The following is a 19129-nucleotide window of genomic DNA, read 5'->3' as shown; positions in this document are numbered from 1 at the left end:
AACGCCTTTGTACATGCCAACCTCGACGAAGATATCTATATGGAAATGCCGACTGGATACCGAAAACCCGGCGTTATCCTCAAGCTTCGCAAAGCTCTGTACGGCCTCAGACGGTCACCTCTTTTATGGCAACAACACTTCGAGAAAGGCCTACTTTCGCTAGGCTTTCGGCGAGTACCCGGCGAGGACTGCTGCTGGCTGCACGAAGAAATCATCTTCTTCTTCTACGTGGATGACTGCGTCCTCTGCTACCCAAAGACCCTAGAACATAAGGCAACCAAGCTGATCGAATCCCTTCAGGAACTCTACCATATTGAGGGAGGGAAGCCTCTTCACTGGTTCCTAGGCATTGAGGTTATTCGAGACCGAGCAACCCGAAGGCTATGGCTTTCCCAGTCCGTGTATATCGACAAAGCCCGCCGACTGCTCGCCGATTCCTCGCCGAACCCTAGGCATAAGACCCCAATGGCCCTCGAAGAGCTCCTTCCTTCCGACTGCGAGTCAACCCCACAGCTCATCAACCTATACCAACGGAAAGTCGGGACAATCATATACGCCGCAGTCATGACTCGGCCGGATATCGCCTTTGCATCAAGCAGGCTAGCACGATTCAACCAGAACCCAGGCCCCCAACATCACGAAGCCGCAGACCGGGTCCTCTGGTATCTCCTACGAACACGGGGTCTTTCCTTGCAATACGGGGCCGAGCCCGGCAGCGAAAACGACGGCCTTTCGGTGGCTTCTGATGCTAGTTTCGCGGATAACTCGCCGGACCGCCGGAGCTCACAGGCCTTTGCAATGACCCTCTTCGGCGGTATGACCTCGTGGAGAGCCAATAAGCAAGATACAGTCACAACGTCAACAACAGAGGCAGAGTTACTAGCTCTCTCTCAGGCAGCTAAGGAGGCTCTCTTTGCAAGCCGACTGATCTCATCCCTACAGATCGACCTGCAGTCGCCGACTGCTCGGCGAGGAATCGCCCCTCCTTCGCAAGTGACTATTCAATGCAACAACCAACAGACTATCCGTCTAGTTAAGGAGGAACTCATCAAGCTGCATACGAAACTACGGCATGTCGATATACATAACCACTAGCTTCAGCAGGAAATCACACAAGGCCGGATCGATGTTATCTACACTCCGTCAGCCCAACTGCTTGCTGACGGCTTTACAAAGAGCCTCCCTCGAGAGGCCTTTGAGACCTTTATTACACAACTACAGCTCGCCGACCTCTCGGCGAGACTGGCCCAACACAGGGAGCAGGAACTGGAGGAGGAAAAGGAAGCCCTCATCATGCCGGAGGTCAGCCCGAAGGCGGTGCCTTCGAGCTGAAGGGGCGTGTTGAATTGGAGGCATGGAATATCAGGGCTCCACGATGTCACGTGAGGGATAAGGGGCCTATTCGGGCAGGGCTCGACGAGCCCTCCATCGCCGGCCCTGTGACCGCGATCCCGGTCCCTGGGGCACACAGGACCCCGGCCCCTGTGCGGCGGCGACGGACTGCCGCCTCCGGCAGCAGCCGTCTTCATCATGTATAAAAGACAGGCTCTAGGCCCGTCCCTTAGAAAAAGGGAAGAACAACACACATGTTCAAGGTCATCAAATCGTCATATAAGCAATCCAACAATATTATCTCCTGCTTCTATAAATATAGAAAGTTTAAATTTTAATAAGAAAAAATAAATTATCTATTTAAAATATAAACTTTATAGTAGATTATAATTATTTATATTACTAGCTAATAAATTAAATTATTAGCTACTCTCTATTTATAAGTTAAAGCTCTTTTTAAAAGATAATTTAATAAGATACTAAATAAAATACCAGTTTAAATATTCCCAGCTAGCTAAGATAGTTTTTAATATACTTAATATACCTCTAATAGCTACTAAATATAAAAAAACCTTCTTAGCTACTAATTTTATAATTATAATCTAGTAGATATAACTTAAAATAGATATAATCTCTACTACTTAAATAATTAGATTATAAATTAAGGCCAGCTTAATAGAAAACTATAATAAAATTACTCTTAGAAGTATAGAGATTAAGGTACCTAAGGATAAACTGGACTAGCAGGTTAATAAGGGAAATAGGAGTAGATAGTCTGATAATAGCATTAAGAGATTATAAGGCTGATACTGGCGGGATATTCTTAATCCGCTGTAGCGTTTAAGGCATTCTGTATTACCGTAGATAGCATCTACGTTAATAGATAGGGTCTATTTCTATTAATTTAACTTCAGGTTGGCTTAGTAAGTTATCTATTCTATTACTGTTGAGGTGGTTGTGGATAGAAGTGGGTAGATACAGACCCCTGGTTGACACCTGGCAGGGGGTACTCTTAGACGAGATAATTAGTAATAAGTTAATACACTGTTACTTTCTCAATTCGCCCACCAACTTAGACTTATCTATGTAAAAGCTTTGGATAAGTCCTTTCTTGACCTCGTTGTGATTCTGCTCCTTGGCTTCGCGTCTTCGCAAGCGTTCCCTCGACTGCCGGATTTCAGCTGCGATCTGACTCCACTGCAGGGGGCCGTCGCCTGCAATGTCTTGAAACGCTGGTTCGACCAGCGCTTCCTGAAGCTTCCCTTCTCGTTTCCGAATGATGCCGTCCACAATGACCATTTCCACGCCGCCAATGCTGCTGTGCTGCACGATTGCAGCCACTGGATCTTGTTCTGTCGCACACAGAAGCTCGGGGCTGTTCCCGTCAAAGATGACTAAGTCAGCCAATTTCCCCTCAGCGATACTTCCAATCTGGTCTTCTATTCCTAATGCTCTGGCGCCCTGTATTGTGCCGAGGTTATATGCCTCCTCCACGGTCTTGAGAGCATGTCGTAGGGCTTTTCCCTGATTAATATACTTCTCGTGTCCTTTGGCCCTCAAAGCTTGCAAAGCGAGCCTTATCTTATAGATGATGCTGGCGGCCTGGTTGCTGTGACAGTTGATGCCCAGACTCGACTGCTTCTGCGCTCCTGGCAAATTATCGTCCAGATATGCTGGATAGCCGGCTGCCATTTGTATTTCTGCAGAAGGCGTGCTGCTAATATGGGCTCCTGCGTCTGCAATTGCCTTGATACTTTTCGCTGGAATGCTATTGGCATGGCTCAAGACGATGTCAGAATCAAGAAGACCGAGGGCCTCTATATGCTCAATCGGGTCGGCCATGCTGATCTGAGCATTACGGATTGCGTGAGTTGTTGCCAACTTGACTCCGGCAGCTCTTGCTCTGCGGAAGGTATCCTGGATGATTTCTGAGGGCAGAAACCACTGATCGAACGCAAACCTAAGTGTCACTCGCCCGTCACTAAAAGGTGCTTTCGTAGCAAGGCTCTCAAGGCCATCTATGACCCATATTGCAAGAACATCAGGCGCCAGCGTGAATGGCGACCAAGAGGTGACCCGTGGAGTTGGGCAGTATCCATAAATGCAGCGAATGCCGGAAGACACTGTTGCAGAGATGGCCGTCGGAGCTAGATACCAGAGGTTCCTGTTAGCTTTATTTTCGGTGAGTACTGGTCCTCCCAATGCCCCACTACTTACCAGCTTCGGGAAAGCAGTTGATGTGTGAGTGATCAAAGACTGTCGTGGTTCCTGCGTTGATGGATTCCAGGCAGCCCCCCAGCTGACCCCAGTAGATATCGCCTTGATTGTAGTTGGAAGATTGAAGATTCCCGGATGCTATATAATTAAGCAAGAGGTGATTGGTATGCCTTCCCTTAAGCTGAGTCTGCCAAAGATGGTGATGAGTGTCAATGAACCCTGGCGAGATAATCTTTGAGGTGCAGTCAATAGTGTTGGTACAGCTATCTCTAGAGATTGCCTCGCCTATCTGGGAAATTCGATTGCCCTCTATCAAGATATCAGTCTTGAGAATCTGAATGTGGTCGTCAGGAGCATGGAGGATCACTGTTCCTCCTTTCAAAAGCAGCTTTAATAGACGTTGCTGGGATGGACGGCTGGACTTAAAGCTGGAGGGTAGTTGAGATGACATAGTAACTCAAATGGGATATAGTCACAATTGGGTCTGGGGGTGGTTTATTATCGGTGGGCCTGCTAGTTTAACAAGATGGGACCATGGGCTAGGACTTGAAGGCTTCTTACTTAGACATATCATACAGGACTGAGAGCTTTAAATAGAGTAACATTGCTGGGGATTGGGAGTGAAGACGGAGTTACAGGTCAGAGCCGGACACGGAGTTAGCGGACTTGAACTATGCAGTAGTCTCCAGCATTCGCCCGGTTAAGTTGCTTACCAACCTAAAAGTCTACGTCTTACAAATCTTCGTTATTTGGTCACAAGGTGCGACTGACGGCATCCCCAAGATTCCACGTGAGACAGTCGCCTAGGCATATTCTACTAGTGTCACAAAACCTTAAACAGAAACGCTATACTCGACTATTCGTCACAATTAGAGCGCGGGAAAGCATCAAAAGAAACTTCTTATTCAGGGATACTAGAATATAGATATGAATTGTAGTCTTCCACAATAGCTGGAAGACCCCGTCGTCGGTCATTACTTTGTTATTAAGTCGTTATCAAAGATGCCACTCCCACATTTTGCTCGAGAAACCAAGATTCCACTCACAGTTCATACCTTTGTCCCAAGGTTTCCGTGGCAAATGCCATATGCACAAACTTTCAGACGAAAAGTAATCTTCATGGTGGTAGGTTGAGTTGGCCATGTCGCAATTATCAGAACTTCAGGCCCTTCCAACTTAATCGCGGAATATGTGTAATAACGTTCACATTTGTGTGCCCCTCGCACGGATTTGACTGAAAGACAAAAGGCAGCAGTATCAACCAGTCTTGATTGCGTCAACACAATATCAAGTTCTAAATGTAGCTTGACCATCTTCTATTCCGATCCCATAACCAGAACACTTCGAAACCTGACCTTATTCTGAATCATTGTATCCATCGCTTCTTGAGCGTTATGGAGAGAAAAACGCTCAACAAGACACGTTACCCCATGCGTCCGCGCGAAATCGATTGCATCTTCGCAGTCCAAAGCATGCCCACTAGGCCAACCATGAACAGACGCGGCTTTTGAAATCAGATCAAAGCTGTTGATCTCAAGCTGGCCCACCGGCGAGAGCACGCAAAGCTTTCCAGCTGCCCTAAGCGCCCCCGTGAGAGGAGCAATGGATTTGGGGTTGGGTGCTGTGGCAATAATGAGTGCGGCGCCACCCAACTCCTTGAGTGCTTCAATAGGATCAACTTGGCTGGAATCGATAAACTCGTGCGCTCCGAGTTTCAAGGCAAGGTCTCGTTTTTCTGGACCAGAACTGAGAGCCGCAACCTTGTATCCCATTTTGTTGGCGTACTGAATTGCCAAATGACCTAATCCACCAATGCCCTGAATAGCAACAAGGTTTCCTTGTTCAATTTTCATCTTACGGATGCTGTTGAAAACTGTGACGCCAGCGCAGAGCAGAGGACCAACTTGAGCCGGATCTAGGTCTTTGGGAACTCTGACAACTGCCTCGGAACGAAGCAAGACGAATTCCGCATAACCACCGTCTTGAGAGATGCCGTTAGAAACGGCATTGTCGCAGATTTGAAAGAGCCCCATGTGACATTGGCGACAAGTATGGTCGTGACCTAGGACATGAATTAATCCGGGGTGTTCAGTCATAAGTGTAGATCCGCCATACCTCCATGCCAAGTCCCTCCAACACGGTCTCCATTCGCGACGCGGCTGACTCCCTCGCCAATTTCAACAACGTCCCCGACGATCTCGTGGCCTGGGACGCGCGGGAAAAGGTGTGGCCCAAAATGACCTTGCTGAAGTCCCGCATCGGAATGACAAACACCACAAGCAAGAACCTTGACTAGAACTTGGCCAGGACCGGGCTTCTTCAAATCAACATCGATGACTTTCAAAGGAGCTCCGGGTGCTTCAATGACGGCAGCTTTGTAGGAGGTGGGAAGAACTGGCTTGATAGAAGACGCCATCATGGAAGTTGGAGAGTAAAAACTTGTTGGATAAGAGTGATAAGTCTGAGTTTAACAGTTCGTTGGGATCTATAGGTAATAAAGCTCTTCTTCGTGATTTTATACTAGTTCTTTCTCTACTAATAGGTAAATATTCACGTCTCGGTAATTCTGACATTTCCGAAGTGCGATAAGTTGAATGTTTTCCGAAGCGCGATACACGAGTGAAATGGAGATATTTACTTAATGCCGAAGAACGCGAGCTTGCAATTGGAAAAGTGGAACGCGTGCTTAACAATCAATGCAATGTCAAACCTTATTTGAGAACGATAGGGACAGGCCTTAAAGCAGCCCAAAAGTAGACTAGGAGCAATAGAGAATGTCAAGCTTTAGGTTCAAGGCCACGCTATAATTTAACAGCTAGGCATACTAACCTTATGAGGCTTGCACACCGGGATAAGCTAGGCTAGAGCTCACGATGTGAATGCAGAGTGCTCGGCGGACTTAAGGACTCTATATCCGGTCCATACTGAAAGGCTTGGGTAGATTATAAACCCATGCCAAGAGTAGGCAGGGGGTTGGTCAGCTTCGGGCCCTGGTATAGGTACTTGACTCGCTGCTCCCGTCCTCCAGAGGACTGGAAATTATTCAAAAGATGAATCTCGTGATCGAATCGCAGCTCCAATGGTGGCCCGTTCGTCCCACGCAATCCACGGGGTCGTGTAGCTGTCGTGAAAGTCTCTGGATAAGATGTGAAGAGATTTCCGAGTGTATCTTCGTCGCCGGCCCCGTACTACTGGCCGATACTTTGGTGCTATGCTGCTTGCTGACCGTGGTCTGTTGGCAAGTAAGGGTGGGCTGACCCTGTCTTGTCGGCTCTGTCGCTGTCGTTTTCGTGGACGTAATTGACCACTAGGACTAGGGCTTCGAGTTCGACGTCTTTGACTGCTCACTGAGCTCGAAGAAGACTCGGACTGGGACATGATGCACGTCCTGATCGTTGATGGTTAATAGACTAGCAGTGCGTAGCTAGCTTGCGGATGGAGCTGAATCAGCGCCCCGCTTTGTTGTACTCCTCCATTGCCCCAATGACAGCTTGGATGGATCTTGGTATGTTGGTTGTAGTTGGTGCAGCTGTAGCCGACCCTGCTAACTGTAGGGTAGCTGGGGCTGGCACTGGGATTGCTTCGGCCATAGGGACCAGCAGAGGCGAAATTTTTAGCTTGGAATCCGTGGCCATGTTGTTCTATCCTGAGTGATCGATGTTGCTCTCCGCATTGTCTGCGACAAAGTACCCAATGCGATCCTCAAACCCATATTCGTGAATTATTTCACTAACGCGATCGGCAAGGTTCTCGCCACTAATACGACCCTCGATTTATGGCAAGCCTAGAAGGAATGTGTGAAACTTCCCTTCGTCGTCAAGAAAGTACACGGCAAGGCCGAGAAGGGAGGTGAACTTGCAAGAGGACTACGCATTAAAGGAGATATTAATACGGCCAAGTGAGCGACCAAGTATCTCAGTCACGACGCCTTTGTGACGATTAAAGGACCGTACAATCTATTTACGGATTGTAGTATGGGTAGGGAGACTTCCTGACTCGATGATAGCGCTGTTTGCGTATCCTATGAGCTTGCGGAAATACGGGCTCTCAAGCTTATTAAACGGGACGTTATCGCAGGTCACCTAGCGTACAAGTAAATACTAAAAGCGAACAGGATCAAACGACGCTATAAATACATTCATCACCACTTGGTCCTACAGTCGATGACAGTCCAGATTAGCCATATCAAAGAGGGTGCGTTGCTTCTTCCTCTGCAGTGATATAGGCCCGTCTTGATTAATGCGGTGGACATCTTCTATATGACCGTTTGCTTGGCTCGTAGAAGCAGCGTCGTACATATAAGTGATCGTAGCTTTCTTTTTGTGACAGTCTTTACAGAGCCAGAATCGGCAACCAGAACTGTCTTTCTTGATATCGAATCCGTGCTCCCAGACCTATCCCATCCGCGGCCTTTGTCTTTATTTGCAGATACAGTACCCTAAAAGGCGATTCCAATCAATACCTTTATAGCCAGTGTAGTCGATCGAGGAGGAAGTATCTATAGTCACCTCTCTGTTGGTATTAGATAGATCGAAGCTTAGGGGGGCGTTGAGGTTACTGGGAGTAGTCGAAGGAGTTATTAAAGGTATTGCTCTATAATTGGCATTTATAGACTGAGCTATTTAGAGCAGGATTGTTAGGGATAGTTGAGGTTGCAAAGCTCAGCAGGCTACAGTCCGAGGTATATAAGTACCGTTGATATATCGGGACAAACTGCTTAACTATATCTTGCGAGTTGAATATAGTGCTGGAATAGGCAGTATCAGCTGAAATAGCGTGACGGGTTAATTGTGAGATACGAGTTATTTACTAAACTGAGTAGGATCTCAGGTAGAAGTAGGGTTGAGACTCGTCTTAATGCAAATGCTAGTTGGACAACCCCTTATCTAAATAAATTTAAATATCCAAATAAATCTAGGCCTTAAGATTTAATTTAATTTGGCTGATCTTTTTCTTTATTTGATTTGATTTGATTTGTATTTATTTAATTTGATTTGGATACGATTTATTTGTTTGCAAGTCTGGTCTGGCCCATCTTCCGATGGTCCTAACCCTCCTACCATCAATAATTTCCTTCTCCGTTTCTTGACGGTCACTCAGACAGCACAAATTAGTCAACAGCTCCGCACGTCATGGCGTCGAAACAGGCATATTATGTGGACCGGCAACATTCGCTCCGAGGCGCAGACATGGGCCGATAGGAGAGAGATGCGGACATTGTCAACCGCCATGGGGCCGTTGGCGAATGGAAACAACCCGCTGTGCGTCCAAGTGTTTAATAATGGAAACAAGGCCCGGTCTAGATACATGAGAGGTGCCTCAGCCCTTTTTGCATGGCACATCGCCGCTGACGACGACGTCGTCACAATCCTCTGTCCACCACCACCCGACCGATTCAATCCCGGAGGGGGAACAAATATGCAACTCGTGGAACTCCCAATACTGACTGGCATTGTTGGGGGCCGTGCAATGTCCCGAATCGAAGCGGTTCACCCCATGGTCCAGGGTGCCGAAGACTTTAGATACCAGCTAGGCTGGTCGATGAGGTGCGTATTGGATAGAAAGATTTTCCCCGGTGGCCATTCAGAAGACAGTGTGGCAACAGCGATCAAGAACGGGCCAAGTGCGGACGATTGAAAAACTCTTGCATTCAATGGCAGGAAACCCGGAAGAAGATGCGGTATACCGCGCAATATGGCATGACGAGGGCTCAGTTAATGCGGCAAGAGTGACAGTGATATCACAAGTAAGTCGGCCATGAAACAAGGCCACCATATACACGCTTCTTTGTGCATCTTCTCCATTGCTGATACTTGATCAGAGCCACCAAGGCGGTGTCATACTAGAAGCTGCGCCTCAGCAAAAGGGTATGGTTCTCCGCAGCGGCAACGTCCTGTCTGGCGAGCAGTCCGAGGACATGTATGTCGACTGTGGAAGCCTACCAGCTACTCAATCTAAGACTCCCAAGAACAAGAAGAAGAAGAGAAAGGCGGTGGTGGCCATTGTCACTAAATTACCCACGATATCTAAACGAGACGAGGACGGGACATTGATGATCCAGTCGCAGGCATCCCACGAGAAAAATGCGACAGAGGCTCCGTCAGATACCGGGGAAGGTACCTCCAAGTCAGTTCAAGGCAAGGCGAAGAAAGCAAACACGACAAACACTATATCTCAGTCTCCGCCAATGGCATAGGGACCCTGGAGGCATTGTTCGGAGGTACTCATCATCGGAAGAGCAAAGCCACAGCAGGCCCTCGAAGAAGTGGGGTGAAATGACATCCTCCGGGGTGACAAATGCAACAAAAAGGGTTCTGGGAAAGAAAATTGGCCAAGAAATCAAAGAGGCTATTACGAGTACAGCAGCGAGTGCAGCCGAGTAACACCGTGACCGAAATTGTTAACACCGGAGCTATGAGAATGTCGGGAAAGCAGCAAAAGATCAAGAAGCCCAAGGAAACTAAGGGGAAGAAAGGGAATGGCAAGAAGAAGAGAAAGGATGACAAGAGGAAGCGAGCTTAACTGAAACTTTGGGGATTCTGGAGGCCGTCTACCAAGCCGCCTAGGCAGACCACTTGTTGTTATATCGTTTGCAAAGGCCCCCAGGCGTCCCTATCCGCGGCATCACCCCACGTTATGCAGCCAAAGCTCGAGGATGATGTGCTGCTGGCTTTGAGAATTCAAAAGTTGCGCAAACCAGGTACAATGGAAGAGTCAAGTGGTTTGGTAAGTTTGTCGGCAGAGTGCAGTGGAGCTGGGCTTTGTATACGGCCAGCGCGGGCGTCTGTATTTGTCATCCCGACTCCTAGCTGGCTTGCACTCGAGAGGGCACAGTGTAAGAGAAAGTAAAGGACTCTTTTCGATTGCAGTGCCTGGGCATGTACGTCTACAGGTCGAGATGATTACTATGTATCGCAAGTTGATAAATACCGGACTTTAAATTGAATACTAAATCAAGTTTCTTACTAACGCAATCGTAATTAGGTGACAGCTTTAAATACTGAATCGCAAACTGATACAGGCCGCTTGAGTTCTCAAACCCACAACTCGTCCCTTATAGGCCGACTCCTCAGGCACATAACTCACACTTTATAGGCTGACTTTGACGACTTGCCCGCCCGTAATCTCTTCCACTCCCTGGCCGCCCGTGACAACGTACAGGCTTCGACCATCCTTGCTAAAGGCGGCACTAGTTGGCCCGGCAAGTGTACCGTTGACAAGGACGGTTTGTTTCCCATCTGGAGTAATCTTAAATAGCAGGTTGGGGTGGAAAGTAACGAATGCGTTGCCAAATTTGTCCAGTGAAAAGTCGTCAGGTGAAATCGCTGAGCCAGCCGGTGCTTGAGCGATGACTTGAACGTCGCCCTTCTTGTTTCCAAATTCATCAATCTTGACTCTCCCGAAGGATTGGCGAGCGGTATTGGTGAAGTAGAGGTAGTTCTTGAAGATTTTGAGGCCGTTGATACCAAGAGGAAACGGCCCCGACGGAACAGTGCCCAGTAGTTCGTCTTTGAAAGCAAGTTTGGTTGCGCCCGTCCTGGTATCAATGCGCCAAACTTCTCCGGTTTTAGAGGCTGCACCGAGAATGATGTGCTTGTGGCGAGGCAGCGTAGTCAAGCCATTGAGGAATGTAGTATCTTGGTCTTCAAGAATCACCCGAACTGAAGGGCTGCCATAATTGCTCTTTCGGAAGTCGACGAGCGCCACTTTCTGAGATCCCTCTTCGAAAGAAACGGTGGCCTGATCGATATTGGCCCCGGCAATGACAAAGACGTCCTTGCCGACCTCGGTGATTCCCGTGAGTGCGTTGACGCCTTCGAGCTTGAGAAGCTCGCGGGCCGTGGGAGGTGATTTGGAGGGATTGAAGGAGTACAATCTGCCATCGTTGAAGGTATTTAGAAGTAGTTCTCCATTGGAACGCACGGCAAAGTTTTCGATCCAGACGTTGGGGACTTGGATGAGCTGTCGTGTCTTAACTTTGGACGCGCCGGGATGTGAGGTGGGTGATGAGAAGGCGACTGAGCTGAAGAGGCCAGCCACCAGAGTAGCAAGTGTAAGACGCATGGCTGTTTAGATTTTGTTGATAATAAGGATCAAGTGAATATGGCTGAATGCAGTACTCGTTGCGGAACGTCTTCAGGGTGTTCCATCCAGCAACCCTTATAGAAAGAGCAGAGCAACCCGGCGTTGACGCAATCGGACCCCTTCCACAGGAACTCGCATCTCGGCTCAACTTATACTCGGAATTCTTGAAGAGCCGAGTTAGGTTGCAGAATCCGTGCATAAAATTTGTCAGCTGGAATCGGGATTGACCTTCGCATCGAACAATTCACCTCGCACTAGACAATAGTACAGGCACAAGGGTAACAAAGGTTATTTGGGCAGCTAGTCTCGCAGGTATTCCCACAGCTAATGCACAGCTAAGCGATACATGCCCAATCAACCTTTGATACCCTTGTGGCCTGTACAGTAGGATTAACGGCTTGGTAAACTGGAGAGACACACAGAGTTTAATCAGGGTGCATGGGAGGTTGCAATGACGACAAGGGGTCAGCCGTTGCTCCAATCAGTGGCCTCAATTTCTGTCCGCTTGCATGCTCGGTAATCCGTGGAGTTTACGGAGTTTATTGCTCGGGCAGTCCAAAGCCCTCCGGTACCGACCTACCCAGCATATGCCCGCTAACATCATCGGCGGACCTTCTAACGTGTTGCCCGAGTACCGAGTTCTCGTATGTCAGCAGTGCGAATATACGATTCAGCCGCAAGCCGCCCGCCAGGGAGACATGCAAGATCACAAATCGAGTCGGCGAGTCGGCGCCCGTCTGCCGCTCAGTGCTTACGCCACTGAATAGGACCGGAGTAAACTTGATCCTGCTGCGGCGCTGAGATAGTCGAGTTCCCTGTTTCTTTCCTGCCTGGTTTTAATCGCTCCAAGTGTTTGCATGAAGTTTGTGTATATTTTGTGACGGTTGGGGCGGCTTGCTCAGCTCACACCAAGACCCGGTCTCTTGTTGAGCGCCAAAGATGCGATGCGGTCTTTTGTCGTCAGTCGCTTAGTGTTGAGGGGCATTTTGTCCTGGCACAGTTGAACCAAATGTTAACCAAGCCGTCGAAATTAGACTGAGTACAACATTTTGGTAGAGGATTAAAGAGTTTCTTGGTACTCTGTAGACTTCTCACAGTATGTTCCCAGTACAACGGAGCCGGATCAGCTCTGTGTGCATTTAGGCTATTCAATACAGCTTTGTGATTGATGGAAATACTTAACCCCGCTGCTTTAGTAAACTAACAGGAGAGGCCAACCGGTCGCAATTTGCGCAAAGAAGCCTTGAGGAACGAAGTTGGCCGTGGCAATTCTCCTTTCCTTTATCAACTCCGATCACACCTTCCAGGTTCGAATCTTAAAAGGGAGAACGGTTTTTTATTTATGCGCACTCTTTGTAATGACAATGGTTTCCCAAATAGCCCTTCAATCAAACTTTGGATACTCCTTCCAAATATTTGTTCTTTGGAGGGTAAGCTCAGCAGTGGCACGACGAGAGCTCGTATTCGGTCGACCGGATATTGCTCCAACCCGTGGTACCTGTGGTACCCGTTTCCGAGGCGTACCATGTGAGCCCGGGGATGCCTAGGGCAGACATCGCAGTCGAGGCGAGGCATTTTCTTGATTCAGCGCGGCGGAATCACCCGTCACTGATGTCGGGCGGAGCTGCGAGCAGATCTTGTCCCAAATGGCGCATACGCGTGGACGGCTGGGTGCTTCCCTCCCGCCTTGACCAATCCAGCATCAGACTGAATGAATCACCTGTATGTGCAAGCCGAAGGCTCTGTCACCATCTCGTTAGCTGACATTAACGACGAACCAATCATCGACCCAACTTCTTGGGTACTACAGTTGACCGGTATGCGCCGCGCGAAGCAATTCGCACAGACATCAAGCTCATGACAAGCAACGAAACTGTTATCGGCCGGGAGATTATTTCAGGCGAGGTTAGCGAGAAGCCGCTCACTATCAACTCAACTGACGATGAGGTTAATGCTCGCATCCGTGAGAATGGAGCGTAAGTTTGCCAAACAAGAACCTTGCATATTTCTGTATCACTAACTTTTATAGTGGCTGCTACCACCCCAGTGGTACTGCATCGATGGGCAAGGTCCCCTTCAACCTTGACACGACAGGGGTCTATCCAATGGAACAGGCGTGGTAACAGTACATAGGCGAGAACTACCCAATGACACAACATGGGCCTGCGGAACATGATAGCAGAGGCTATTGGCCTTGGTAAACGCCGTACAAATACCGCTAAGTTACATATTTTCAACTTAGAAAACGAAACATAATTGGTACTCGGGGGTCTGAGTAAGCAAGCAACGCCGACCCCTCTCCGGTGAGGAGAGGGGCAGCCAAAGCTGCGGAGTCTGCTTAGTCAAGCCCCCGGGTACTTCCAGTATAAGGACCTGTTTTCTCGCACTCTCCCTCACAGCCCTTAGTGCCTCCGCTCACCTCGTTGCAATTAATAGTCCGCTCATGCACCAGTGGAGGCTACGAAGGTGTATCATCGTACGTTTTGGATAACGCAATGGACGGGAGAGCGGGATTTTATTTTAAACCTATTGAAGATATGGAACTTTCCCTGGCTAAATACCTGACGCGGTTCAGCCGCTTAATGGCAACTGAATTTTATCCGGGCTTTTATTAGCTACAATATCGCAATGATGCTGGCCAGCGTACAAGCAATCCCGACCCTAAGATCCTGTTATTAATAAATAAGACTCTGGGCTAGTGGTATATTTAAACTGTATCTGGAAAATATAATATCTTAGATAAACTATAGAAGATCTTAAAGTCTTATTTTAGATACTAACTTAATTTATTATCTAATTTTAATTTTAATACTCTTAGTAAGAGGCAGTTTATAATATTAGTATTATATTGCAATTTATAGATACTTATTATAATTATATACAGTCTGGGCTATAAATTAGGATTAATTAGAATAAAAAGGTCTTAAAATATATAAAGGGAAGAATTATTACTATTATAGCTAGTACTACTAACGTACATGATAAGCGAGTAAGACAGACAAGCAAGTAAGACACCTAACCAAACCTTCACCAGTAAATATCAAAATAAAACAACTACAACACCTCAATCAATTAAAATCAATCACTATCCTCTTCCCTAGACATATCTACATCAGCTTGACAAGTGCGCGCATTATGCCCAGGCTGCCTGCATCTTCCACATCGCCGTTCCCTCGTCTCCGTCCGCCTCTTCCGACCATTACTTTGCTGCGTTTCCTGCTGTATCTGATCAGCGATTTCCCTCTGATCTTGTAGCTCCTGCCCCTCAGCTACTGTCATGCTCCCTGAAAGCCGGAGACGTGTTTTTTTCGTCCTGCGCCGCTAGCTAAGTGTCGCATTTGCCTCCTGAAGCTCATTGACCTCCGCCTGCAATAATGCTATCTAGTGTATTATTCCTCGCGCCCCCTTTATAAATTAATCCATAGTAGCTAAAATTAATGTTAAAGAGCTCCCCTAGTAATAACTAATTTAAGTTTTAATGAAATTAGTTTGTAAAGTAGCTTTAATTAGGTTATTTAAGGTCTTTGGAACCTAAAAGTTGGGTAATTTAAATTATATATATAGGCAATGGAGTCTGTAACTTAATATTTAAGTAAGAAAGTATACTTTCTAAATTATATAGAATAAGTTCTATACTTAAAAACTTCTAATATTTTTTTCTAATATTATACTTTAAAATACACTTAAATATAAAAAGAAATTAACCTTAGTAATATATATAATTTAGGTTTTTATTATAATCTCAATTTATAACTATAGCCTACTTAAGTAGCCTAAAGCAACTAAATTAAGTAGCTAGAAGATATAAATAAATATAGTAGCATATAAAAGTAATAATATTATTCTCCTTATAATATAGCTTAAATTTAGTTAAATAGTAGCTTTTATACCCATTTAATATAAGAAGGCAATAAAAGCTAGAAGAACATACCTTTAAATACTTATTAAAGTGCTGGATTCATTTTAGGCCTCTTTTATTTGTTGTCAGCTGTTATTTAAGGTTGCAATAACCCAGTTGTAAGGAAGTTCTTTTATTATACTAGGCCTAAGATAATATTACCTGTAATAATAATAAATAGAGATTGCCACCCTTAAATTAATACCCTAGATTATAGTAACCTATTCCCTATCTCCTAGCTAGGCTATTTTTAATCTTCTACATCATTTAGTACTTATAATAACCATTCCAGTCGAGATAATACTATTATAAACTCAATCTCATTAAATTATAGATATCTAATTCCTAGATATTATATTTTGCAATTATATTTTATATAAGCTAAAACTAACTCTAAATAATATTAGGATCTTTACATTAAGCTTTCTAATAGTTATATCTACGCGTAAAATGCATTTTAAGCTTTAATTTCGCCTGAGAAGTTTAAAGCCAGCCTTCCCAACTAGAAGTATATTGCAGTCGGCAAGCAATTAATTGGCTATATCTTCCATATTACAAAGCTAGGGAGGAAATAATTGTAAATTTAGTCAAGGGCATATTTAATAATTATTTTCTCCTTTAGATCTGTAAATTTATGTGATTTGGGTATAGTATTACATTGGGATAGTATCCTATTAAATCGGCAACTTAATATTGCTATACTAACTATATAAATCTTTATAACAGCCGGGTACTTAGACTTAGTTATTTTAAATAGCTTAAATAACTAAGAATATACAGCTTTCTTTATTAGATAACTCTATTATTATAGGTAAGAAAAGTTAATTTAAATATAAGTAGTTGTATAATTATAGCTAGGTATCTTACTTACTTATCTATCTTACTTACTTATTATATACATTAGTAAGAAGGTAACTTTTTCTTATTAATATAATATTAATTAATATATTTTTTTAATATTAAGTTAGTTTAGTATAAGTAGTATAATAAGTATAGTAATTTCTATATTTTATAAGTATTTTTATTAGTAGTAAGTATTTTTCTTAGAATATAAGTATTAATTAATATTATTTAATTTATTTATTAATTTTAAGAATAAGATTTATAAATTAATTATTTTTTAATTTTTATTTATAATCTAATTTATATAAATATTAATAATAAGAATAATAACTTAAAATTTAAGAAGAGTAATAAGTTTTATTATTTCTTTATTTATTTTATATAAATTTATTTTATAAATTTAGCTATAAATTTAAATAGTATTTTTAAGGCTATTAAGATTATATATTATTAGATTATAACTTAATTAATATTAAGAAAGTTATTGCTATATATTAACCTTTTTTTAATTTTTCTATTTTTTATTAATTTTTTAAAATACTTCTAGCTAATATTATTTATTTATTAATAATTGCTATTATCTATACCTACTTTATAACCCTACTCTACTACCTCTACTATAAGTCTAGCTTTTTACTTACTTAATTATATTTTTACTAATATTTTATCTTTATATAATTTGCTACTATTTATACTTATTAGAAATAATATAAATTTTATATCTTAAGTATAGTAATTCTAGTTTTATAATATAATATCTAGCTTTTAGGCTTTTTATAATAAATTAATTAAGATTCTTAACTTTAATAAGTAAGTTAGTAATAATATTATAAGAAGCTTCTTTTAAAGTATCCTCTCTTTTTAATATTTAATTCTTATAATCTTAATATTTATTATTATTATACTTCTTAGTTATACTACTTCTTTAAGAGTTTTTTATTTTATTTCTAGTTTTAAGCTATACTCTAATAAAGTTTCTATTTATTAAGAGTATTCTAGGGTAGTATTCTATAGTTAGAAATAGCTTTAGCCTATTAAGATAAAAAAGCTATAGGTACTTATAAATTCTATTTTTATTTTCTTTATTTATATAATTTAATATTCTCTTATTATTTTATAATCTTTTTTTATACTTTTACTTATATTTTAACTTAGAGTTATTAAATTCTTATAGTAATAAGAGGTATTTTTAAGTTTTTTTTAATATCTACTAATTATATTCTACTAGCTAGCTTTTTATTTAATAAGGTAATATATTTCCCTTCTTAACTACTTTTTCTTCTTAATATATTTAATTTCCTACTTTATATTATCTTCTTTAAAATTAGATATTAAAAGAGTTTTAATATATTTTATAGTAAGTATATTAAAATTCTAAAAGGAAATATAAAATATATTATATAATTAAAAGTATTTTTCTAGAAGAGCTAGTAGTATACTACTTTTTAATAACCTTAATTACTTAAAAGAATCTAATAAAATATACTACTAGCTTTTTCTTTTCTCTTTTTAATTTAAGATTTCTAGTAGATAGGCCTATAAGATCCTTATATAAACTTAAGTAGGTTATAATATATATTATAGTACTTTACTTATTTTTTAATTCTTTTTACTAATATTTCTTTAGTATTTATAGAGGTCTACTAAGTATTATAGCTATATATATACCTTATATATCTTTTAAGATATTACCTTTACTTTAGTAAAAAATTAAGCTTATAGCCTTAAAAAGCTATAAAAGATAAGTATTCTATTATACTATTTAGGTATTATTATAGGAAATTAAATTAATTAAAGTAATATAGCTAATTAGCTTAATTGCTATTAATAAAATACCTAAGTAGTACTTAAGTATCTAGTTTATTACTTTATTTATCTATTAATTTAGGGTAAAATACTATTAAAAGCCTTATTTTATATATAATATATAGTATAATTCCACTTAGAATTTACTAGTAAAAATAGAATCTAATTTAATATAATCTCTTAAGGTTACTATAGATTAATTTTACTTTATAGTAAAAAAGCTCTATAAGTTCTATAGTAGTAATTATTATAGATACTAAAAGAAATAGAATATATTTTATAAATTAATTAATAATAATTAAAATTATATTAACTTTCTTTTCTTTTTAATTAACTACTAGCAGTCTAATTATAAAATCTATTAAGATTTATTTTAGAGTTACTAGAAATTAGTAGGAATTTAAGCTATTTATAAAGTTAATATTATTAGGCTATAGCCCCCTAATATATAGTATAGATTCTAATATAATCCTTAATATTATATTTAATACTAATTTAATAGAATTTTTACTAAATTAGCTTTTAATTCTTTTTCTTTTAAAGTAATTTAATAAGAGTTATTATAATATAGCTATAAAATCTCCTTCTATATACTAAGTTTATTAGATATAAATAAATAATTATAAAATTAAAAGAGATTATTACCTCTAATTAACTAATTACTACTAGGTCTCTTACTTTCTAGCTAAGTTACTTTAGCTTTTACTATTAAGTATTCTTATTAGTAGCCTAGAGGTATTAAATAACTTCCTCTAAAAGCTTAGAGGTCTTCTTCTTATAAGCCTTTTTTTATTATATAGCTCTTCTAGCTTATTTATAAGGGATTTGCTATTTATATTTAGATTATTTTCTTATCTACTCTGCTTATTATTTTAGGTTTGGGGGGGGGTTTACTACTTAAGAGTAGTATAGAAACTAGAGTATTATCTATCCCTAAAGACTTATTAT

General features: G+C 41.9%; 7 protein-coding genes across 7 annotated transcripts; 3 read left to right on the top strand and 4 right to left on the bottom strand.

The window, feature by feature from the left end:
* Positions 1-2379: 2379 nt before the first annotated feature.
* Positions 2380-4000, bottom strand: BGZ61DRAFT_347154 (uncharacterized protein; the record flags this gene model as incomplete). Its single annotated transcript, XM_046239946.1, has 2 exons — positions 2380-3455; positions 3550-4000. The coding sequence occupies 2 exons, from the start codon at positions 3998-4000 to the stop codon at positions 2380-2382; spliced, it is 1527 nt and encodes a 508-aa protein (XP_046106452.1).
* An 824-nt stretch (positions 4001-4824) lies between these two features.
* Positions 4825-6002, bottom strand: BGZ61DRAFT_415908 (alcohol dehydrogenase GroES-like domain-containing protein). Its single transcript, XM_046243368.1, has 2 exons — positions 5665-6002; positions 4825-5611 (listed from the first exon to the last, which is right to left on the bottom strand). Exons 1-2 carry the CDS (start codon positions 5966-5968, stop codon positions 4866-4868), a joined length of 1050 nt encoding a protein of 349 aa, XP_046106451.1. The 5' UTR covers positions 5969-6002; the 3' UTR covers positions 4825-4865.
* A 1413-nt stretch (positions 6003-7415) lies between these two features.
* BGZ61DRAFT_492132 (uncharacterized protein) lies at positions 7416-8612 on the bottom strand (the record flags this gene model as incomplete). Its single annotated transcript, XM_046250512.1, has 6 exons — positions 7416-7477; positions 7514-7631; positions 7662-7675; positions 7718-7916; positions 8058-8167; positions 8552-8612. The coding sequence occupies 6 exons, from the start codon at positions 8610-8612 to the stop codon at positions 7416-7418; spliced, it is 564 nt and encodes a 187-aa protein (XP_046106450.1).
* Positions 8602-9186, top strand: BGZ61DRAFT_347448 (uncharacterized protein; the record flags this gene model as incomplete). Its single annotated transcript, XM_046239976.1, has 1 exon — positions 8602-9186. A coding segment is annotated over one exon (585 nt), but the record flags the coding sequence as incomplete, so codon positions are not given.
* Positions 9187-9202: 16 nt separating this feature from the next.
* BGZ61DRAFT_530136 (uncharacterized protein) lies at positions 9203-9745 on the top strand (the record flags this gene model as incomplete). Its single annotated transcript, XM_046253518.1, has 2 exons — positions 9203-9295; positions 9371-9745. 2 exons carry the CDS (start codon positions 9203-9205, stop codon positions 9743-9745), a joined length of 468 nt encoding a protein of 155 aa, XP_046106448.1.
* An 893-nt stretch (positions 9746-10638) lies between these two features.
* Positions 10639-11613, bottom strand: BGZ61DRAFT_347053 (uncharacterized protein; the record flags this gene model as incomplete). The annotated part of the gene is made up of 1 exon (XM_046239939.1): positions 10639-11613. One exon carries the CDS (start codon positions 11611-11613, stop codon positions 10639-10641), a length of 975 nt encoding a protein of 324 aa, XP_046106447.1.
* Positions 11614-12992: 1379 nt separating this feature from the next.
* On the top strand, positions 12993-13757 carry BGZ61DRAFT_475567 (uncharacterized protein; the record flags this gene model as incomplete). Its single annotated transcript, XM_046248713.1, has 3 exons — positions 12993-13161; positions 13445-13610; positions 13664-13757. The coding sequence occupies 3 exons, from the start codon at positions 12993-12995 to the stop codon at positions 13755-13757; spliced, it is 429 nt and encodes a 142-aa protein (XP_046106446.1).
* Positions 13758-19129: the final 5372 nt, after the last annotated feature.

Source organism: Ilyonectria robusta (assembly GCF_021365365.1).
Source record: "Ilyonectria robusta strain PMI_751 chromosome Unknown BGZ61scaffold_6, whole genome shotgun sequence".
Classification (NCBI taxonomy): Eukaryota; Fungi; Ascomycota; class Sordariomycetes; order Hypocreales; family Nectriaceae; genus Ilyonectria; species Ilyonectria robusta.
The sequence above is the reverse complement of the archived record's forward strand: the minus strand, read 5'-3'. Positions and strand labels throughout refer to the sequence as shown.